The sequence below is a fragment of the Pinus tabuliformis genome, chromosome 8 (assembly GCF_031772625.1).
Source record: "Pinus tabuliformis cultivar Carrire ecotype Pingquan chromosome 8, CPIR1, whole genome shotgun sequence".
Classification (NCBI taxonomy): Eukaryota; Viridiplantae; Streptophyta; class Pinopsida; order Pinales; family Pinaceae; genus Pinus; species Pinus tabuliformis.
In genome coordinates, this window is record NC_142294.1 from 1,627,965,737 (window position 1) to 1,627,990,778 (window position 25,042).

Sequence of the window (25,042 nt, forward strand, 5' to 3'; positions counted from 1 at the left end):
GAAAGTCGAACCACTCACTCTATGGTTGCTTATCGCACCAAGAAGTACCCCAAGCCCCTCGGAGCTCCCAGAGCTCAATGTCTGTATCATACAGGACCCTCATAAGAGGGTCTCCCCACGACTCGTAGTCGTTCTCAGAAAGTCAATAATTTGACCTTTCCCAGGGGCTTTGTCAGAATGTCGGCGACCTGCTCATCAGTCCCAATGTGATGGAGCCTTATTGCTTCTCATTGTACCATATCCTGGATAAAGTGGTACCTAATATCGATGTGCTTGGAGCAATCATGAAATACGGGATTCTCTGATAGTCAGATCCCACTTTGGTTGTGTTAAATTGGCAACTAGGGCCAAACTCCATGTGAGTCATCTTATTTATGGTAGTTGATATTTTTCTTGGATCCCTCTCATCGAGAGGTGTAGGATTGATCTAAAGATCATCCGATTCCGATAAGTATTCATGAAGATATGAATTTATTTGTGTTATTGGACAATTCATCAAAGTCAGTGAGCGACCAAATAACCCCCATGTGTGCTCAACATTTTAGTATAAAAGGAGGTGACTTGAGAGTCATTTGTACACAATTCACTCTTGATTTGTCTCCACTCCCTTTGGGTTTTGGTGGAAGAGAAATCTAGGAGGATGAAGCCATAGATGCAGGAAGAAAGGAGGCTAAACAAGTTGCCCTAGCCACAATCCTAAAGAGGATGGTCTAGCACAGTCCATGGGAGGATACCCCCGCGTCTATACGTTGCCCAACCTGCCCTCTACGCTCCCTAAAGGAGAGATATAGCACGGTGAAGAAGGCCTATTCATGTTGTCCAAATACACAGGCCTATCCTGTCCTAGCCGCAGTAAGGAAGACAGGCCAGCGAGGGTTTGAAGGGACGTTTGGAGGCCAACTTCAAGTGACTAAGTGCTGGAAGGAGGGCCGAAGTACCTTGTTGGAGAGCCGCAATAATTAGGGACTGTTCTGGGCTAGAAAACACATGGATATTCTCTTGTAACAGGCCAAGTAAGGGACATTCTTGTTGTGATTAGGCCACAGGCCTGTAGGTACTGTTTTGAGGGTCATACATCCCTATACAAGGAGTTGTAGGTGCCTCCTCAAACAACGAGATCACTTAACTTGGAGAGGAGAGGAGGCCGCATAATTTAAGGTGTGTTTTGGGCATGATTTTTGGGTAGCTGTAGGTTACAATGGGAGCCCTAACCAGTGACCAAAACACTGCCCATGAATAGAAGTGCAAAAGTGTCTTCTTCTCCATTAGTGACTTGTATTGGGTCATTGCTTTGAATTGTTTTGGATCAGTTTGATAATAGAGGTCTCTTCAGATATCTTGATGAGAAGAAGCTCCTATAAAACACAGATCAACATTGTACATGTTGATGACAACCTTGTGTGTATCTAAGATTGTGGCAGCATGACTAAAGCAGTGTGACAACATGAAAGAAGTAATGGTGCAACATGGTGTTGATTGGTGCAGCACTGGTACATGGTGCAGCAATGGCACATGGGACAACAATGGTACATGGTGCAACAATGGTATATGGGACAACAATGGTACATGATGTAGTACAGTGATGGGTACAGTCATGATTAGTGAAGCATGATGAGATCCAACATAGTGATGATGGGTGCAACATGATGACGATGAGCAACACAATGATAGGTGCAGCATGGTGATGGAGTCACCTTGGAGAATTAGTTGAAGCAACATGTCTTCAACTGAGTTCAACTACCTCATGTATCATCTTCTTAGAGATGATCTATGCTCTTATTTAGATAAGTCAAAGTGTTGACCTCTGTTGTATATGTACTATCTCTCTCTCTCCGTTGAACTATTGAATAACATATAAGAAGAATTGATCAAGGGTTTCCCCACATTGGGGTTTGTCCCTGGCTAGCGCCACATCTTGTGTCCTCTTGTCTTGGCTTGTCTTCTACGATTTATGTTTATGTTCTATCTGCAATTTACTATTATGCTGATGTGATTGCTAATCTGGAAAAGATATTGAGCTAACGGTGAAAATTGAAATAAATTGCTCTAAGCATAGAACATACCTAAAATTAACAAGTTGTTGCAGAGGATCACGGTGGTATCCAACACATGTCCAAACAGCTCACTGAAGAGCTTCCTCAACCAAACAGCTTCACAGGAGGCCATACTTGCAGCTATATATTCGGCCTCAGCGGTGCTTAAAGCAACCGACTTCTACTTCTTGCTCATCCAGGATATTGAAGCAGAACCCAAAGAGAAACAACACCTAGAAGTGCTCTTGCGATCCACCACACTGCCGGCCTAATCAGCGTCAGAATAACCATGCAGTCTCACATCTCTGGCAGTGTATCTCAGTCCATGAATGATTGTGCCCCGAAGATATCTTAGAAGATTCTTGGCACCAATCCAATGTGTGTGATTAGGCTCAACCATATATTGGCTCAACGTATTAACTGCAAAACATATATTAGGACGGGGTTCACCAAGAACATCAGCACTTCTATGAGTTGACGATACTCAAAAGCATTTCCCAATATGGGTTCGACAACACTACCACATAACTTCTTGAAGTTAAGTTCCATCGGGGTAGTCACAGGTTTGCAGTCCACCATCCCAGATCTTTCCAATATCTTCACAACATATTTTCCTTGAGATAGGAAAATTTCACTTAGCTTTTGCCAGACCTCCAACTCTAGGAAATAGTACATTAGTCCTAGGTCCTTCATCTCAAATTTGGAAGCCAACTCCCTCTTACATTTGTGAATGAGAGGGTCTGCACCTGTCAGAAAGAGGTCGTCCACATAAAGTACCAGTATGAGAGGTTTATCATCTTCAACCTTAAAGTAAAGGTTCGGATTGGCTTCACTCCTAGTGAATCTCAGCTTCATCAGATAGCTATCAATCCTCTCATACCAAGCTTGAGGTGCTTGCTTCAAGCCATAGAGAGCCTTCTTCAACCTGCATACATGAGATTCCCAGTCATGAACCTCAAACCCCTCGGGTTGTTCCACATAGACTTCCTCTTTGATTGAAACATCCAAGAAAGCGGTCTTGACATCCATCTGATGTAGGTTCCATCCTTGCGAGGTAGAAAGGGCTATGATTAAGCGGATGGTGGTGTATCGGGCAACAGGTGCAAATATCTCATCATAATCTACACCTTCCTTTTGAGAGAAGCCTCGGGCAACAAAGCGAGCCTTGAACTTTTCTGCACTTCCATCAGCTCCATGCTTGATTTTGTAGAGCAACTTAGAGGTGACAACCGATTTGTCCTGGGGTCTAGGGACCACATCCCAGACATCATTCTTCATAATAGACTCGTACTCTTCATTCATAGCATCCTTCCAAACTTGATGCTTCACGGCTTCTTCAAATGATGAAGGTTCATTTTGAATGATAGTGTTCATGGCAGTCAAGTATCCTTGATACCTATTCGGCTTCTTTCTCTCACGGAAAGTCCCCAATATGTCTCTCGACATCTTCAATAGTCTCTCTAAGCCATGAGGGTCTCCTCTCGGAGGACGGGGGCTCTTGGGGAGGAGGATCAATAGGATCCATAGGTTCATCAACATCTGGCATCGTCTCGTCCTCTTTTTCACCCTATCTTCTAGTGTCTGCTTCTTTGTCCTTCCTTGGGATAGGAAGGTTGTTGATCTTGCTAAGAGCCATATCTTCATCAAAGGTGACATCATGACTTATCTCAACTTCCCTTTGACCAGCCACATAAATTCTATAGCCCTTAGATTTTTCGCTATAGCCCACAAAGATTCCTTTCTTTCCATATGCACCCAATTTGCTTCTTTTCTCTTTTGGCACATGAAAGTATACGGGACTTCCAAAAATTCTAAAATGAGAGACATCGGGTTTCTTACCATTGAACATTTCTTCGAGAGACTTGGAGTCCAATGCTTGATGAGGGCATCAGTTTTGAACATACACGACGGTATTTGCAGCTTCGGCCCATAGAAACTTCGGAAGCCTTTGATCATGAAATATAGCACGAACAACTTCCATAATAGTATGATTTTTCCTTTCAGCGACACCATTCTGCTCGGGAGTGTATGTTGTTGTGGTCTCCCTCTTAATGCCAGCTTCTTTGCAATAGTCATGGAATTCATTTGATTCATACTCGGTCCCATTATCAATCCTCAATATCTTGATTCTCTTCTCGGATTGATTTTCGATCATGGCTTTGAAGTGATGGAACCAAGTGAACACTTCATCCTTCTTTTTCAAGAAGTAGATCCAAGTCTTGCGAGAATAGTCATCCGTAAAAGTGAGATAATATAAGTATCCTCCCAAAGAGTTTATGGGCATCATACCAGATATGTCGGAGTGGATCAACTGTAATATATCAGTGGTCTTGCTATTACTTGAAGGGAATGGTCCCCTTGTAAGTTTTCCCTCAACACATCCCGTACATATACCTTCATGCTCTTCTTTGAACTCGGGCATACCTGTCACCATCCGTCTCACATCGGGAAGAGCCTTATAATGAATATGGGCAAACCTCTGGTGCCATAGTTTGGATTGTAGAGATATGTCGCAAGACATGGTTCCCTACAGACTTGCTCCAATTTGATCAAAGTGTCAACCCAGAACCCAAGAGTAAAAGCATCTTTAAAATTCCTTTTCCAAACACGTACCTTTCCATCGATGAATGCCACCTTGTATCCTTTGTATTCCAATGCCGAAACGGAAATGGACTCCAGATTCTTCTTGAGATCAGGTACATATAGAACTTCTTGTAAATGAATCATGTTACCTTGATTCAATTGAAGGGTAACATTTCCTATTCCCTTCATAGGATAGGTGGCATCGTTTCCAAGAATAATCTCCAAGTTTGTCTCCTTCTCTATCAGATTAGAGAGAGCTTCCTTGTACCCAGTGAAGTGCCTTGAGGCACCACTATCAATTAGCCAATTCCCCAAAGTGTCCGGAGGAGAGGTAGTGGAGAGGGCCGATATAAGATAGTATTCCTTTTGCTTATTGTTAACAACATTTGATTCTTCATACCTGGAGTTCCTTGCTTTCTTGGAGGGTTGACCATTTCCTTGATGTCTCGCATTCCTTTTTCCTTTGCCATTGAACCTACCATTCCTTTGATTGTGGTTGTTGAAGTTGCCCCTGGAGTGATTGTGATCATCATCATGTGATGTGTCCCTTCTATTTGGACACTCCCTTGCATAGTGACCAAACTTATTGCAAACAAAGCACCTTCCCTTCCTTCCACCCTTAGATCCGGTCTTTCCATTGAAATGACCTTTAGACCCTGCATTATTTCTCCTTTTGGCATGAGCAGAGAAAGCAGTGGGGTTGCCTCTATTTGAAGGCATTTCTTGCTCCACCATTCTTGTCTCTTCTTGAATGCATCTCGACATCAATTCTTCAAATCCCAGAATTCGATCATTATTGAGAATAGTGATTCTGAATATATACCACTCGGGTGGGAGTCCTTCAAGGGTGGTGATAGCAAGTTCCATGTTAGGAATGACCTCTCTAATTGAAAGTAGATCATTCTTGATCTCAGTAATCCTTAAGAAGTAGGATTGAATATCCTCGTCCTTTCCCTTCTTAATGTCCTTCAATTTATTTTTGAGAAATAAAATCTGATTTGCATCACTAATCTTGAACATGCTGACCAACCTGTGATAGATTTCCTTGGAGGTGTTTAGATCAGAGATGTAGGCCACCAGACGCTTGTCAATGGAATCTCTGATAATCTTCTTCGCTTTGACTTCAACCTTGCTGTACTTATTCTTTGTAACAGTCGGTGCATTTGAAGGAGGCTCAAGGATTTTACCCCTCACATAGTCCAACACTTCTTGTTCTTCTAATGTCAGATCAAGAGACATCTTCCATCCATGATAGTCAGACTTTTCAAGGAGCTTGTCTTTAGCCGGGAAGTGGGATGAGGAATCCCTTGAGCCTTTGTCCTTGTCCATCTGTTTTTGGTGATTTCTCTTTCACTCCTGCTTGGGCTTTGTCTTCACCTCACCTCTAATAACATGTTGATTTTTGGTATGTTCTATGCTTAAGAGCAATTTACTTCAATTTCTTAATTAGCCCAATATCAGTATCTAGTTTAGCAATTACATCAACATAATAGTAAAATGCAGATAGAACATAAACATAAACAGTGGAAGACAAGCCAAGACAAAGAGGACACAAGATGTGTCACCAACCAGGGACAAACCTTAATGTGGGGAAACCCTTGATCAATTCTTCTTATATTCTTCAATAGTTCAGCAGAGAGAGAGATAGTACAAATATACAAATATGATATTTTATGAAGTCAACGTTGGTCAAACAGGTTAGATTTGACCTCCAAATTAGCTCAGTCAAAGCCCAGTCAACTTGGTCTCCAACAAGATGAAACAACCCAAAATAGTCCGAAAAATCAGTCAAACGCTGGTCAACAAAAGTCAACGTACAACCAGCGACTGGGCAGTGAACGCTGGTCAAACCAAAGGTCAGATCACCTCAGTTTGCGTGCCCAAATCTGTGGCCTTCCAAGGAGAAGCAGCCTCACCCAAAGTACAGTCAAAGAGTGGTCAATGCTGGTTAACGCAACCCAAAATAGTCTTCCCGCAACTCGGTCAAACCTGGTCAATGTAGCCCTTGACAAAAATCTGTCTCCTTCGCACGTGTGAGAGATGTTGCCCCAATCTGCGTAACCAATCAAGTGAGGATAGATAGATGAGTGAAGATGAGATGATGGAATAATGAGTTTAGGTCTCCTCCTTTTATATGCAACGTTGAGGTTGAGCTGGGGGTGAAAATCCTTGTTTTGCTTGTTCGCTGACCTTGACAATTTGTCAATAATACAAATAAATTCATATCTCCATATATACATGTCGGAATTGGATGATCTTTAGATCAATCCTACACCTCTCGGAGAGAGGAATCTAAGAAAAATATCAACTTTCATAAATAAGGTGACCCATATGGAGTTTGGCCCTAGTTGCCAATTTTAACATCTTATCTGAGCAACCCCTCAAAATATATTCTCCATTTTTCTTCTCTCACTCATGGCCTTCACTAAGACTTATGACTGTTAGTCCTGGTCTAGTGCATGACACATGAAGTAGAGAACCATATCCATCACTCCCTCTTAATCAGGAAGGATCTAATCATTCCTATACAAGGAATATACCCCCGCTGCCTCTTAACCTAGGGAGATCAACTTTCATCCAAGCTCCCTCTTAACTTAGGGAGTTCCATTTCTTTTCTACAACATTGGAGAATCCCTCATAGCTTCCATCCTTCTTATCAAAGTTATCATGACCATCATCATTCACATCATGCTTATCATATCAACAAACATCTTCACCATCTTGAAGATTATGTACCTGCACAACTTAGATAGCAAGTACAACCAAATCTATAGAAGCATGAAGTTAACCATATCAAAATCACAGAAGCATTCAACTTTTGACATCAAAATACTCAAACTTAGAAACACATACATTTCAACTTCTTGCTAGGGTTTTTGTCATAAACCCGAGACTACTTCAAAACTTTGAGCATTTCATAACAACCTTCATAACATCTAGGGTTTCAATGTTTCTTCCAGAGGTATGACATACCCTATTATAACATATTACAAACCCTAGAAATAATTCAAACATATAGATTTACAATGTATCTAAGAACTTTAGAATTCATATGTTAGACTTCCTACTAGGATTTCATACAAACCCTAGATTTCATACACGAGATTTAACAATGAAAAACCAATCACAACTCATTTAACAACATGACTAGCTTCCACTAGGGTTTGTTGTAAACCCTAGGTTTTACTTATTCTCAACAAACATCAATCATAACTAGAATTCAGATTTACACAAATCTCAAATTATCACATTGTCATCATATATCAAAGATTTGAATTTCTACTAAGGTTTAATTACAAAACCCTAGAATTCACAAATACAATCATCGTAGATAATCAAACTTCGACTATGGCTTAGATCCAAACCCTAGGACTCATGACCATTAACAATTAGGTCAAATCATATATCTAGGATTTCATCATCATGCACAAGCATATCATAACATGTGTTAGTCAAAACCAACTACACAAATATCAATAAGAGTGAGACATATAACAAACATGACCAGACTAGGGTTTGATCGGACAAACACACACATGCCAAGGATGTCATTTCTAGGACATCATAAGGATCTTGCTTATACACCCTACCAAACTTTAATGTTCTAGGGTTTCAATACAAAACATAGCAACCCCTAAATTACCAATACTTCAAAGGTTCAGGATTTCAGATATTACCATTCAACCCTAACAAGTTAGGGTTTTCATACCCATATGAAAACCCCAAACATGACATCATCAAAGCATCAAACAATTTTCTTTTGACTTCAACAATAACCCTAAGTAGTTTTAGGGTTTCACACATCGACATACCCTTAAGTTAGTGTTTTTCACAAAGAACCTTTCTAGGGTTCCACAAGAGTAATCAAAGATATGAGGAGGGTAGATCTATCTAATGATGAATCACCTGAACAAGAATCTTTAAGATTCAAGAAGGCTAGACACAATGATGTTAGGGATAGTTTATCAAGAATAAGTATGAAGAGAGCAAAAACTTATAGTTTAAGACATACCTTTGTTTCTTAACAAACCTTGTAATTCCAATGCTTTGTCTTGTGAAACCTTCTTCCATGTTCCTTGAGTATTCAACAAATCTTTTCTAAACAAAAATATGACTAGAAATGTGATTAGTATTTAATATAAACAAACTTAGATAAGTAAGGGAAACCAAATATAAAAGACAATACAAGGAGTAAGATACTTATCTTTGGAAGTTGGTAAGGGCTCCTTCCAAGCTTAAGGGATAGTAGAAGGATATGCAAGGGATAGAGTCCATAAGGGTTCCTAGAAAATAGGTCTTTGAATCGAGTCCTTCCATCATGTTCTTCTTTGGTGAAACTTCTTTGGCAAAGTTTGCTTGATCCCTGTCCCTTCTTTCTTGGCCCTTTAGACTTCTTGATTTATTTGTAGACTTCTTCACTTTTCCTTTTACTAGATCCAAGGCTTTATTCTTTTCGGGGATGAGATCTATCCTCTGCTTCCAAGCATTGTAATTGAATGATTCTTCTAATTTGTTCTCTTCCTTTATTGTGTTAGACATTGTCCTTGAAGACAATAAGCTTCTTTCCATATAAGGTCTCCTTATATGATTCTTTAATCAACTTCTTGAGGTTCCTTAGATTAATTTCAATAGATCCTTAAACTGTCTTTTTCCTTCTCCTTCGCATTAGCTCCATTCTCCAACATTAATGATGTTGATCCTATACCTCTAATAGCCTTTGTTATCTCCCAATTCCACTGTATGAGAATATGATTCCTTTGATAGAGTGTGAGGTTGTTTACTCTTTCTTGTCATATGCCTAGATGCTTCACTGTCAATAATCCATGCATTATCATTATTAAGTGAACTTGTAAGTGCAACCAAGAACCCTTGACTTTTGACTTTGTTGAATAAGTAGTAGAAGATATTTTTGATACAACTTCCTGCAGTATTGAATCCCATTCTTATCATAGAGGGAGTAATCATTTCCTTCAAGCCAACGATGTGATCTTCAATCTTCTTTGACCTTAGCTCTGATACCATGTTGAGAAATCAATGCTAGTAGGATTAGGGTTAGATTTCTCTTTCTTGATAATTACTTGTGAATTATGTTGGCTTTTTTTACTTATCTGTTATATTTTCTTTCATCAAACAATTACCAAATTATGCGTGCATGAAGATCACAAAAACACAAGACACAAGATGTAGGCACTCTGCCAAGGTAAAATCCCTATCTAGGGGAAACCCCAGTCTAAATCTCTTCCTTCAATAGTTTTCCTTGAGACTCTTCAACCTAGAAAAAGACCTCCTCCACACCAAGCCATTGTCTCCTTCTTCGATCCAACCTTCGACCTAGTAGCAACAACACTTCGACCCAATGTTACTTGGGAGTGAGAGCAAGAGCGGGGAGTGGGAGCGAAAACGGGAGCGGGAGCGACCATTTTCAGAAGCTCCCGGTTTGGGAGCGAATCTGGGAGCGATTTTTTAATATATATATATATATATATATATATATTTTATATTTTTTAATTTTTGATACATATATGTCAACAAAAACATGTAGAATGATGAATTAGATATAAAAAACATAAAAAAACATAGATTGATCATTGAACCATATCACATCAATCATCTAGAAATTATAATCTTCATCAACCATGTACACAAGTTAGTAAAATACATATTACAACTGCAACATATTGAGTTTCGTGAATCATGATTCATCAAATTCAATCTTAAAGTTTCAACTTCAAGCTTTCAAAATTGAAAATTCAATATATAACATTTATCATCATTGATCACCAAAGCTGTACTTGTAAGCTAAGTTTAACCATTACAAGAAGTAATATCTTAGATATTTCTAAGTCCTAACTTCTAACTGTTAACATGAAATGAAATGTTATAAAATGAAACATGAATAATGAAATGAAATGAAACAACTTTAGTCTTTCATGAAGCATCATATTCATAATTCACAATCATTACCAATGAGTTATAATTGCCAATTTCAAACTTCAAATTTTCATTGTCACAGTGATATATTGTTTACAAAAAATATCATTATGATATGAAAGAGTCAAGAGTCAAGAGTCAAGGACTCAAGACTCAACAGTTATGAAAACTAATAGAAACTAGAAAAGACAAGTAAACTGTAAATCTACATGTGGCCCTTGCCACGAGAGTCTCCAGGAGTATAAGCAGGTCGTGGTGGTCTTCTAGGAGTCTCCCGCACAGACCGACGACCAGAACTAGAAGGCACATGCCCTCCACGTGAGGGTGTAGATGGAGGTGGCGACAGCAAAGGAACAAGACTCGGACCTCGAGCACTGCTACTGGATGGTGGAGGTGGAGGTGGCATGGCTGCTGCAGTTGCAACTGCTTCATCTTCATCCCTTATAAGTTCCTCTTCCAGTTCTTCAAGATGCACTATACCATCCTCCAAATTGTCATCCTCTGGGTGATTGTCCCAAATTTTATATGTGGGATCCTCATGAGCCCGATCACAGTAATGACTAAACAACCTCAAGTTGTAGTGCACATAAACCAAGCTTTCTGCTCGGTTTTCATTGAGTCTGTTTCTTTTCACATTGTGTATGAAGCTGTAGGTGCTCCAACACCTCTCTGCAGAAGAAGTATTCACAACCTGTGATAGAACTTTTTTTGCCAATTTTGGCAAAATTCCATGGCCACCATATGTTTCCCACCATGTGAGAGCATCAAATCTGTCTCTGTCTTCCATTGCATGGAAGGTACCAAACAAACTAGTGCCACTGAAGTATTTACCTATTTCAAGGCGCACAGCTGCACATTCCTCCCTGTCAGGTATCAACTTTTCTAATGCTTGCAAATATCCACTAGTTACCTCTGCATCTAAATGGGGTTTGGTCCTAATCGCACCCCCTGGTGCAGGTTGGCCCAACCAAGATGTAGAGTAGTATTTTGGCGTAAGGATATACGCCAAGCAATGTAGTGGAAGATGAAGTCTATTCCACCATTCACACACACAACCATGAATCAGTTTGTACAAGTCGGGATCTCTGTTATGAACAATATCTTTTATTTGCCCCAACATGGTATCCATCTGCTCATACACCTCGCCAATCACTGGTTTGTCTGTATCTGCAAACCGAATCATGTGATAAATGGGCTTGGTGAAATCTAATACTTGCCTCACACTTGTCCAAAATTGACCATCAGGAGCGGCCTTCTCCACCAGTTCAAAACCTCGCCTGTTAGCTGCATTTGTAGCCCTTTCCTTTAATACCTGCCAAAGTGGACTTGATACCATGCTAGCCAATGACTCTCTTACCTTCAAAAGGCGCTTGAAGGTGAGGTAATAGCTACCAAATCTGGTCTTCGCAATCTTCAACAACTCCAATCTCGAGTGACTGCGGAAAAGGCCATGGGTATTGCTATGATTTGTAATAAATTTTATCATTTGTTTGCCTTTCTTGTACAAATCACCAATCCATTTGTATTGTGCTTTTTTGTTCTTGACAACATTATGCATCAGAAGGTTCAATTTGTGAACCAAACATCCAGACCAAAATATGTTGGGGTATTTATCCTCAATAATTGCTCCCGCTGCCTTACAATTAGGAGCGTTATCAGTGATGACTTGGATGACATTGTATGGCCCAATACGGTCAATTGTTTCAAGTAATGCTTCTGCAATGTTGATGGCGGTCCTGAACTTGTCTGAGTAATCATGTGCAGTTAGAAAGATGGCACCACTAACAGACAGCAAGAACACTTATCAATGGCTTGCCTTTTACATTTGTCCATCCATCAGATACAATGGACACCCCATGGTCAGTGCAAGAACTTGTCATTCAATTCAAAGAATGTGATATTTTTGCTTTTTCATGATCAAGTCCAACGGTTCTTGCCTTGTCATACCCAGGGCTCTTGTATCCTTTAGGGGCATCATTTATGGCAGAAACCATTTTGTGCCAATAAGGTGAGCGAAGAACATTGAATGGTATCCCACATGCATAGAGAAACCTGTAAACCTTTGAATCCACATCATTCCTACACCCCTCATCAAGGAAATCTGATATGGTTCTATGCCTTAAACCTGATGACCCTATGCCTCCATATTCACTGCCTTGGGAGGATGCTGAAGGAGTTCTTTGTGCTTGTGATTGTGAGCTTGGTTCAAAGAAACCCCTTGATTTTTTTTTATTTGTATTGGGCTTCCTCCTCTTCCCTTATGTATTTGGCTCTATCTGCTGCTGACACCGCTGGACAAGTTTTGATTCCTATTTGTTTGTCTCCATCCCATGGCCTTTTCCCGCAGAGGTGTTTTCTGGCACGGGTGTATGAACCTGTGTAATCATTATTGCAATGGGGGCATTGAAATTTAGTGGTTCCACCCCCTCTCCCTGCTTCAGGCCTGTTAACATATTTCCACAATGGGGTTTGGTCTTGTTTAGTTTTTTGAGAGTCATGTTCACCCTCCTCCAGCTCCTCCTCACTGGGGTTTTCATCAAATCCACTTTCTCCAGCGTCTTCATCCCCCTCTTCATTTTGGTCCCTCCGTTTCCTACTCTCTAGCTGCTAGCACCATAATAACCAGAAAAGGGACCAAGAAGAGGAAAATCCCAAGAAATATAACCAGGTCCATGATGTTTGATATTTGTAGGCTTTTGAATCTGCAAATTCATTTAATTTATTTAGATTAATTAATTTAATAATTTTAATTTATTAATTTAATTTAGATTCATGATTTTTTTACTAAATATAGTTAATAAACTAAATTAAACTAACTAAATTACTACCTAACTAAATTAAACTAACTAAACTACTAAGTTACTTACCTCTTTGCAGGCTTGCTCCTTGCTCCTCGGCACTTGCTCCTCGCTTCTCCTCGCTCCTTTGCTCTTGCTCTCATTCAAGTGATAATGAAATTTTTGTTTGCCCCATTGAGTTTTTAAAACATATATATATATATATATATATATATATATATATATATATATATATATATATATATATATATATATACAATGTTCCACCGAGGTTCCGGGACGAGGGGGCGAGGGAGCGAGGGGGCGCGGGAGCGGCCTATGCAAAAGCTCCCTACCATTTTTTAGGAAACGTGGGGGAGCGTCAGGGTCTTAAAAATTTATAAATATAAAATGTAATTTATTGAGTCCACTATGACAATTTGGTTTGAATTGAAACGCTGCAAAGCATGATCATTGATATGAATTCCTGGAGCAAGAAAGCAATGAATTTGAAAATTTACACAATCCTTCTTAGAAGAAAACTTAAACAAAGGGAGAACTGTCCTTAGAAGAAAACTTAAACATAGAGAGAACTCAGAACTATAGTGGATTATGTATAATAATTTTGAGAAACTGGACTTCTAAGTTTTTGACATATTAGTTAGGCAGGCTGTAGATTTTCAACTGATAATATTAATATATGAATAGCCTATTTGGCAATGCTTCCATAGGACTAGCACATAGGTCTGATATACCTTCACAATTCTGTTTTAGATACTGCTAACCTAGAGAAAAAGTCTAAAAGAAATCATTTTTGGAACTTGGACTAAACGGAACCTGGGTGCTTTTTCCACAGGTAAAGACCATAGGCCTAATATAGTAATAGGCTGACTGTCTATTGTTTTTTCAGTTCCCAGGTAACCATTGTGACAGCCATAACCTTTTGCCATAGATTTTTCCAACGGAAATCTCATGCAAAAAATGATAGACACGTAAGTGGAAGTTACTTTCTTCTTTTCATGTTGTTAGACTGCTTAGTTAGTTTCCATTTTATAGATCCTGCTGGTTTCTTTCTTTGAGCTAATGTATATTTTGAACCCTTTAAGTTCTCATGGGATCAAAATTAGATGTCAGGGTAGAATTTTGAGAAATCATATAGGAAAGTAGTTGGGTGGCTGGTGGAATATTAACATTCTGTATTTTAATCAGGTCTTATTATTATATTTCAGTCAGGTCTCATCAACACAACGCATGGTAGTCAAGGAGGCAGTCTTTTAAGTTTTTACAAGTCGGATTTTTCACCCATACTTGTGGTTAATTGGTTCCTAGAAACAAAATAGTCAGATCCACTTTTCAGAACATGTGACAGTAGGCTCTTTTCCTAAACCTACTATCATCATGAACGGGGTGAGCCCATATTGAACCGATTCTAGGTCTTGGTTTTCCTAGCTTGCACTTTCAACAAATTGTATTAATTCACTGACTTTTTTTAGGTAATTTACCTTTTGTATACAATTCCTAATACAATCAATAATGATACAGGCACTGTTTATTAAAATCCGAACAGTGAAATCCAACGTTGTGAGTGGAGCGCTCAGCAAACTTGCAAAGGCTATGAGTGTGTTGTTCATGGTTCAGGGTGCCGTTTTTATAACATGAAAAAATGATTTTCCAAAACACTAAACGTTAATTAACTCTTAATTAAAGATTAAGTTCAACGTTTAGCTAATTAAAATGGCTTTTAATGCATTAAAGGTGTGCCACGTCCCCCCTCGTCCCCCCACGCCCCCCCACGCCCCCCTTTTCGGAAACGCCCCCTCAGGGAAGGGAAACGTTTCCCTGGCACGTCCCCCTGAGTTTCCTCCATTTTGGGAGCGTGGGGAAACGTCCCCTACTCGTCCCCAAGTCCCCGGAGCATGGGGGAGCGAGGAAACTAGACCCCTAGGGGGGGGGGCGAGTCCCCGTGGAACACTGTATATATATATATATATATATATTTTTTTTTTTTTTTCGCGTCCGTGGCTTTTTTTCCTCCTGGATCGCTCCCGGTGTTGGTCGAGTTGCTCCTGGAGCGAAAATTTAACGCTCGAGAGCGATCAGGAGCGATTGCTCCCGAGCGTTAAATTTTCGCTCTGGGAGCGACACTCCCGATGTCGCTCCTGAAATTGGCAGGGAGCGCAAATTTTTTTTATCGGGAGCGTGCTCCCGAGCCGCTCCTGCCCGGAGCGCAGATTGGGAGTGGGAGCGAGGGGGGGGGGAGCGCTGCCCCGCAACTTTGCTTCGACCCTAGCAACTTCGACTTGGAAGCTTCTGGCATCAGCAACAACTTCGACTTAGCAGCGTCCAACATCAGCAACAACTTCGACTTTGACAAGGAGATTTTGATCTCCTAAACTGGCTCACACGGGAGGGGGAGAGAGAGAGAGATACCAAAAAATCGATTTTGTCCTTCCCTTCCTTGACCAAACTCGCACTCCTTTTAGCCTCTTTTTTCACCTTTGCACTTTTCCTAGCTTCCATCTTCCAGCTTCAGATATCGAACTATATGAGGGAGAATGGGATACTCCAAAAGAAGTCGAACTGCCTTGTATATATAGCCTTCCAATGAGGTCGAATTGCTTTCCTCGAGGCTTACTTGATCTTCTTGAGGCCGACTTGGTGTGGAGGTTACATAATTAATTTTTGACTCAAAAATAATTCTTTTTACATCGTTCGAAAGCCCAAGAAGGGTCTCATAAAATAGACAATGATTTTAATGACTCTTTATTAATCCTAGGAGTCCGACAGGCCACTGCCCAGAACAACCCTGAACTTTCCAGAACTGTGTCAAAGATGATAGTAAGTCTATACAAACAATACTAAGGCTAGATCTTTCTCAGAACAGGTGAGTCACATTATAGACTTCAGACTTGATAGAGGAACCCATTGGTCAAGGATCTGGTGAACGATTAGATTGCAGAAGCAGAAGCAAGTGTCTTCAAGAGTTATCTCAACGCCCTTTCCTTTACCAAGGCTCTAATTACTTCCAAGTTCCAACGATATAATTTTATCTTTAGCACATTTTAGATCATTAAGCAATTATACTTCAAAAAATTTCAACCATAAATCCAGTAGGGCTCCAATCCTCTAGGGCTTCAACCCACTGCTTCAGATCTTCAATATGGATAGAACGGTTCTTAAAGGCTTCCGTTGTCTTCTGCAACAAGTCCTAACAGTTTCTTCAATACAGCTCCAGGGTATCTTCAACAAGTCTTCAACAGTCTACTAGTTCATCAATGACAACTTTGTCCATTGTGGAAGGTATCTCCTAAACTTTTCATGATACCCAATCAAATTCTTAAGGTACTACATAAATTCTTCAGTCATGCTGCTTCTTCTTGATGCTTTGTACAACCAATTCTCTGCTTTAACAAGTCAATGGAAAGATCTTCAATTTATCCTTAATGTACTGCTCTAGATGTTATCACTGCTGCACTGATTGCTTCGAAGCTAACTTCCAAACTCAAAGAACTGCTCAGAAATCTTTCTCAACAACTGCACAATTTTTCTCCAAATTCACTCCACAGATGGGCTGAGGACAGAGGCTAAGATCACAGGTACGAATAGGACAAGTCTGAGATTTTGCTTCACAGAGAAGTGCGAGGTCTGAGGCTCTTGATAGGCCAAAGGTTGAATTCTGCACAGAAAAGTTTGAAGTATAACCTCAAAAAAGGGCAGAATATGACTGCTCAAAATAGATCAAATGTCTGCTCCAATCAAATAGAAAGTCTGCTCCTGGACAAGGTCAAGTTTTATCCTTCCATAGGTCCGAGCTCTGAACTAAAGGCTGCCTTAGTCCATGTCTTATGCTCAGGTCCAAAATACTTTTCTCCTTGTGCCACTGTCTAAAATATGCCACAGGTCGAGAATATGTCACAGATACAAACTGATCACAAGTGCGAATTTCAGATTTAAAGGTGCGAGTTACAAAATTACAGGTGCTAATGTAGAAACAGGTTTCATATTCTTCAAGTTACAGGCCTGAGCTACAGTAGTTCTGCCTCAGGACTGAAAGTCATAGTTTTGTAACAGTAGATAAGGCTGAGGTCTGTGATCTTTGGTCTGCAACAAATCTGAGTTACAGGTCTGCAACAGAATTCCAGTGTTTTCAAGATGCCACAAAATCACAGAGGTATCTTTCTTCTTTTTTCTTTAGATCCACAGCTTCTCTGTTGTCCTTGCCGAGTTCCTCAGACCAAATTTTTCTTATTACTTGACCAAATGAAAGGATGAGATGAAGGAAGCATGGCTCTATATTTATACTTGTTCGACCAAGATGAAAAGACATGTCTCTTGGTAGGAGAGCCGTCTTGTAGGTTGACGTCAAAATTTAAATTTAATGAGCTGACCTGTATGGATGTCCATTTTCTGTTTGGTTCTTGTTACCTGTTAAAGGACAGTCATACAATAATGTTCTAATGGAGCCCCTTCATCCACTGATATGTTGTGAACGTGTCTTTTTGCTTACACAGTAGATCTGCTAGCTTATGACTGGCTTAATTCTTTGTTTCCTTTAAAATAACCAGATTTGAACTTCTGGATTTTCTTGCAAAGAGCTTTATTATTAGTCTTCTGATCCAGCCCCACAGCCTTTTGCAATTGCATCTGAAGATGAGCATGTAACTAACTCTGCTGATAGTGAGAAATACCTAAAGACATTGCGGAAAATCAAACTCAGATTGATTCTTCCAGAGGTGAGCTTAACAATGCCCATACATTGTACACAGCTTGTTGAAGAGATCTTCAATTACTATTGTAGATTCTGGAAACGACTATGACTTTTTATTATTTGCATTTGCTAGTCAATTCTGAAGCAAAGCTAAAGCTTGTTGAAGTTGAGGGAAATAGGGTATGGGATAAGAGTTAGGTGTAGGGTTTTGCATCATCTTCAATTATGGTAGGTCAAGCATACTTGTTTGCATTTCAATATTTCAACAGTTTTCATTTATTGGAGCTAGGGCATTATGTAGTCAAACATCTAGGACATGGGCATTAGGTTTTTCTTTCCCAGCAGCCACACCATCTTATCTAGGGTTTTATGTTAGGGCATGCTTCAGCTAGGACATTAAGGCATACTAGGGCTTCTTGCAAGATAGGGTTAGATCATCATGCATAGGGTTTTCAATCAACGCTCAACCTAGGGCTTCCTCGTAGGGTCTCAAGGATATTGCATTTTGCCTTTAGGGTTAGGGTTTTGAACTTTTGCCATCTTCAACAATGCTCATATTGACATCAATGACAGCTTTGACTTACAAGGAGGTCAAAGTGTCAATATATACGAGTCAAATTGAGTGGGTTTTGAGTCTTGACCAAGGGTCAAACCCCTTCAACTAGTGAGGCCGAGCTGACAGTTTGGAGCCTACATGAACTTTAAAATAATAATTTATTTTCTCTTTGACTTTGTGACTTGAATACTCACCGAAGCTACAAAAATTCAACATTTCTATCTAGATATAATTTTAAAATCTATCCACACCTTTATCAAGTGAACTTTTAGATCCTACTTTTAAAACTGGACTCTCCTCTTTAATGATCAATTCACCGAGCTTTATAATTCTAGAATGTCCATCCAGTAGTTTTCCCTAGTAACCAAACGTTGTTCATATGATAGGCCTTGTAGGCTAGTTTCCTCATTGCTTTCTGCTTCACTTATTGGTTTTGCAATTGCCTTCACTTTTGTCCCCCGGTTGCAGCATAACAACAATATCATCATTTGATAAGTCTTGTACGAGAGCTTCAACATCGGTGGCAAACTAGACATCAGGTTCTTTATCACAAATGCATTTCAGATCCATTTAGATTGGAGGGCTAGAACTGTCCTTTTTCATGCTAGTTTTACCATCTTTAATGGGGGGACTAGGGCCCTCTTCAATGATGCTTTGTGCCTAAAAACTTTTTCGATTTTCAAGGCTCATGAACCAGTGTCTTGCGCATCTCTTCAAACTTAGGGCAAAAAATTTCATCATATTGTCTTCATAATGTATGCCATTCTTCTTGCTATACTGAATAAATGCAAAGATATGTTCTTCAACCAAATGTCCATATCCGTGGAATCTTGAAATTTCAACCAAATCCACATATGGATGCTCATGGGGAAAACATTGACATCTTGGGAAATCAACTGGAGAATACCATTGTGCAATCCTTGGAGGCAGCTCCATTTTTTCTTCACTTGTAAAACTTCAAAGTAAGGCTGAAAACAAAAAATCTGCAATGAATGATGATCGTACCTTATAAAAAATGTCAATGTGGAGTTGCCAAGATGAGCTTGCTTCAAAAGCCTTCACAGTTGACCTAGGAGATTGGGTTTTATCATCGACAGCAGAGCCAAAGAATGTTACTGCCCAAACTGTAGTTGTGTGATAAAAGCCCCAACCCACAATGCACAATGTAACAGGAACCTTCTAAGGTCACCCACCATCACCTCAGCAACTTGTGCAACACAGGTCTTGCGATTTGGAGAAATGGGCAGCTGAAATAAAATAGTAGCTTTTTATATTATCATTGTAAGCATCACTGTAATTTTTGTTATAAGGGGTAATAGACAGTTCAAAGCAGTCGTCATGGAATGGGGGTGGTGGAGTACTAACAGTCCAATACTGAGCTGAAATGTAATAAATTCATGTTATTAGTACCAACTATAAGTGGTCATTATTGATAAAGTAGTTGGGTCAATTAGGTAGTACAACTACCTAGGGATGTTTTATAAGATGTATCTCATTAATATTAAATGGGTCTATCTGATAATAAAGTAAGTTCACATGTCGTACCTCTCATTCTGTATTCACTTTTAAACAGTCATGCTTTTGGCTGACCAAATGCAATTTCAAATCATTGAACTTTGCATGCCCGAAATGATGCACCTGGCAAGGCTGTCTCAGACGGTGCATGTTTTGTTATCACGCATCTGCAGAAGTCCAGCCACGTGACTCTATCTCTACAGTAGCTATTGTCCAGCATCTGTCACTATTTAGTATTTCTGCATTCATTGAAAACCTGCTCTTATGTTTTCATTTGTACTTTGTGGAAAATATCTCCAATTTCATTAAAATATCTCCTCTTTCTTCTTGGAGGAGACCTGAAATTCTTTGTTGTAAATCTAATTTTAGCTATCTGATTGACGATGTCATTTGGTTATACAGGTAATTCTATTGAGGATCTGCCATTGTCACTTTGCAGGCTTGTTAACCTCAAGTCTCTTGCATTGAGTAACAACAATGTGAAGCAGGTATATTTCCTACAAATCCAGTGGAGTATATAATCTTTATTTGCACTGATTGCAACAGACAGCGCATTCAGTGAGACATGGGCACACACACAAATCAAATCTTCTTGAATAAAAAATTGAATAATACAATATGATTGCAATCTATATATTCTTGCTTTGTTCATTCATCAATTCTGTGCATGCTTCGCATGTGCTGTAAAATTTTATTCAGACTGAAATACGTATTGTGATTCTTTGATGGGAAACAAATGAAACTTCGAATATGACTTGTTCAGAGTATAAGTGAACTATCCACATTTTTCATATGGACTTTTTATGTTAATTACAGATAACAGACTGCTTCGTCTGCTGTTCAGTAACAATCCATTGTCACAAGTGGTAATGAAACAAGTATGCAGGAAAGGAACTAGAATGACTCTTTCCATTCTATTTGGAACATTTGCCTATTCTTTCCCAGCTGTTGATGCTAGTCTATCGTGTGGAGAAACTTCATCCCCAAAACCCTGGTTCATTTAGAAAACCTTAATTTGTTGAGATGCCTCAAGAACTGTCGTTTCCCATTAATTCACGTTTTTAATTCATTTCCTTTCCCTAATCAATTAAGTTCAACTTCAATGGTTCTTTCATAAACACAAGATGCTGGCAAACAGTGCAGAAAGCTCACAAACATATACAGACACACCATTCTTGTGAATTTCTCGTGTTTCCCCAAATAAGTGGCATCTACAAATGGACACTGGTAGTCCATATCCATGGCAGGACTGGATCCTGAGATATTGATAATCTGTATTTGAAATTCACACTATTGTGCTTGTGATTCTGTCAATTTTCTATGACTGCAATAATCTAGGGACATCTGTCTTCACCATTTCTTGTAGTATGCATCTGCTTACTAGGGCTGCTGTTTTGTCTTATACCTTCGCTATTGAATCTTATAAAAATTTTGAATTTAACATGTATCCAAGCCTCTCTGGGAATGAGTATTATTAAATTTTCAGAAGTCTAATTTCTTTTATGTCTGTTTTTGAGTTATATTCTTTAAATTATAAAATAGATAGAATGCAGATACTACAATTTCATGCACAATTCCTCTAAAAGATACATCATTTTGGAACCTGATGACAGTGCTATTAAACTATTCAACATCGAATTCTTATGGAACTGTTCGTTTACTTTACAGCTTCCACAAAATTTGCTCAAAGACTGCACCTCATTACAGAGTATTTTGCTTCATGATAATCCAATTTCCATGGAACAATTTCAGCAGGTACAGAATTGTTCATTTGGGTATCAAAGCTTTGCCCATTTTTACTATTGTTTGTCTTTATTATTGTTATCATTATCATCATCATCTGTGTCTCACTCTGCCTCGTTTGCAATTTTTTTTTCTTTGAACCCTGTGGAAGATGGAGGGATTCCAGGAGTTTGAGTCAAGAAGGAGGAGAAAAGTCGACAAGCAGATCGATTCAAATGTATTGATGAACTCAGGTGGCCTTGATGAAGGTGTCGATTTATAAACTTAGGGGTAATAGTGTAGTACCCATGGTAATTTACTGAATTATCACTCCACAATACTGTTTGATGACATAATCTAGCATCTTAGCTTAATTCCTCTGCCCACTGTATATACTATCAGTACATAAGTATTTTCCTATCTTCATAAACTTGTCCTCTGTATAATGTTAAGGTCTGGCACATTCAAACAAGAATTGATCTGATCTTCCGTCTGGAAAAAGTTCTATATTTATCCAGCTTAAGGGCCATATTCATTTTATTGGCCGTGTCATTAAAATCATTATTTTTGCTTATCAATGCCAACCTTTTTTAGTATGATTAATCTGTAATGGATCCAATTTTGTTAATTAATTGTACGTTGCTATGAACAGCTCTAGTATCAGGTTCTGATTTGGCGAGAATATTTCAAGGCATTGTAGACAGAATATTCATGGTTAGGTAATGTGTATATGCGGTTCAGGCACAGTATTTTTATACTAGATTTCAAATAGAGGTAAACTCTATTCATATATAAGCGATCAACTTACTGTCTTGAAATGAAAATATTGCTTTTTGAGGACAGAAATGTTAAGATGCTTAATTTCTAGCTTGGTGTATGTTTTATATAAAAATCCAGACAGATATTAATTTATTTAAAAGAAAAATACCTTCAAAGGCACAGACCATCACAGCTTACATATGGGTACACATTTCTTCTCCTTGTTTAGTAAGTTTTTTGTGTTTAGCTCATAGACCTTGGGAATTCTAATGTACTACACACTGTATTTATTAGCCCTTGAGTCATGTCTCGGTTACTTGCAATGTGAGGACACTAATATACTTTTCTTTCACTTAAGCCCGTGTCTGAACCAAAAACAATGGCAATAGAATTTCTGAAAATGAAATCTGGAAGTGTTAAAAATCTCTCCTTTTTCATGAATTTGTGCCATTCATATTTCTCCCCAGGATGGGTACATAATGAAATCTGGAAGTGTTAAAAATCTCATCCTTCTTCATGAATTTCCGCCATTTATATTTCTCACCAGGATGGTACATATGGTGCAACCATAGTCTCATGGATAACATAGAGGCCATAGAGGGCTAAATATTTTCAGCTTAACTATGAATCTTAATTACTGAACCGTCTAAAAGATAGATAAGCCAAGGTTGATGGTCTACAACAGGGTTTGCAGGCAGGAAGCAGAGCCATTTCAACCACGAGAACTTAAAAATCCTCAGCATATAATCTAAGCGATGACATTTCACGTACATACGTTTTCGTCCTCTTCCAGAGAGAGCCTTTCGATAATATTTGTTCATAAGCTCCCGTAGTTGGTGAGATACAAGTCACTTCCTCTAGTAATGTCTTTTTCCTCCTATTTGAATAAGGACACTTTATTTTCTTGAGTGAATAACTTTTTTCAATTCAAAGAAAGGATATAGAACTTTAGTACAAGGCTATTTTACAATAAACCAAAGTCAAAAGGCAATACACCATTATCATTGTAGTGAGCAAATGGATTCGCACTGCCACATTCAGCATGAGGGTGCGGCTGGAAAACCATGATCGTCCTACCATACATGCCACTAACAAAGGGAGAGACAAGGGTGGGGCTGGAAAACCATCGATCATCCTACTAACGTGCCACTAACAAAGGGAGAGATGAGGGTGGTGTCACCACTTTGTTTTATGGCAAATTTAGGGCATGAAAAGAGAGGATCAAAGAGAAGGAGAGATTCATTAGTTTTGTTAGGGTCTTAGATCTTTGATTATGTTAATTTATTACCGTAAATTATTAATGTATTTTTCTTAGGCTTCTAGATAAAGTTTTATCAATAAATTATTGAAGGAAAGTAAAATAACAATCTAGGATGTCATATTCTTTTAGTGAGCTAACTACCCTATTGAGGAAAGTAAAATAACAATCTAGGATGTCAAATATTCTTTTAGTGAGCTAACTACCCTATTGTTGAAAGAGACAAAAAGATCTCTAGAAGAAACTTACTTGGAATTTGTTGTCGTAGCTATGAGTGTTGCTTGCATTGAAGATAAGGGTTGTGATCGGGCTTTAAGAGTGATCTGTGTCTCAATTGAACATACACATGCAACTCAAATTGCCTTGATACAAGACTTTCACTTGATCTCCAATACAAACCGATGTATGTGCAAATAGAAATAGTTCTAATCCCACAAAAGATAAATCAATGGAAGTGCCAAATACAAAGGCCTAAGCACCCCACCTTGGGGGTTGATACCTCCATTACCCTCATTGTGATGGGGCATTCCTTGAGGTTGTAGAATTGAATCATCTAAGGTATGAGTGAGACTTTGCCAATGAAGATGCACTTGGATGAATCCACAAGCTTTCAAGGTTAGAGCCAAGCTAATCACAAGAGATCCCTATAGAGGTGGAAGAGTGCTAGATCAAGATGTGTTGCAAATGACTGTGTACTTGGGAGATAAAGTTCCAAGATAGGTCGTTCAAAGAGTTCAAGAGAATAATAAAAAAGGAATAGAAAGGTATACATAGGCAAGGGAATGACTCAAGGCTTTGGTGTACATTATGATAGTTAATGGAGGGCCCAAGTTGTATGGCAAAGTAGTATCGTGCCTCCATATTGTGGATTCTAAAACATTGTGTCATGGATTTTTAGGTCCAAAGTTCCCTTTCGTTCTGGAAGTTGTAGAACATGAATGCAACATCGTCTTTACCAACCTATGGTACGCTTTCTTCCATGACTTTAGGAAAAGCTAAGGAAGATTTGACTCATTTGATCCCATAAATAACAATCCAAAATGGATTTGCACCATCATGGAATTGTAATGCAATGTCATAAGCAAACATAGACCTAATCAAGGGTTTGTGCCCTAAATTGAATCCATAAATTTTGGAAGTACTCCAAATGAGTACCTTAAGGGTTAATGTGAACCACCCCTTGACCAAGGGCCAATGACT

The 25,042-nt window shown here is 39.0% G+C and overlaps 1 protein-coding gene across 1 annotated transcript in view; it reads left to right on the forward strand.

The window, feature by feature from the left end:
- The window catches only part of LOC149242315 (Leucine-rich repeat (LRR) family protein), a 209,530-nt gene extending 187,054 nt beyond the window's left edge, over nucleotides 1-22,476 (forward strand). Inside the window, exons 7-9 of the mRNA XM_089374204.1 lie at nucleotides 20,506-20,591; nucleotides 21,772-21,858; nucleotides 21,998-22,476. Coding sequence (XP_089230330.1) covers nucleotides 20,506-20,591; nucleotides 21,772-21,858; nucleotides 21,998-22,108 — 284 coding nt within the window. The 3' untranslated portion in view covers nucleotides 22,109-22,476. The remainder of the gene's footprint in view (nucleotides 1-20,505; nucleotides 20,592-21,771; nucleotides 21,859-21,997) is intronic.
- The last annotated feature ends 2,566 nt before the right edge of the window (nucleotides 22,477-25,042 follow it).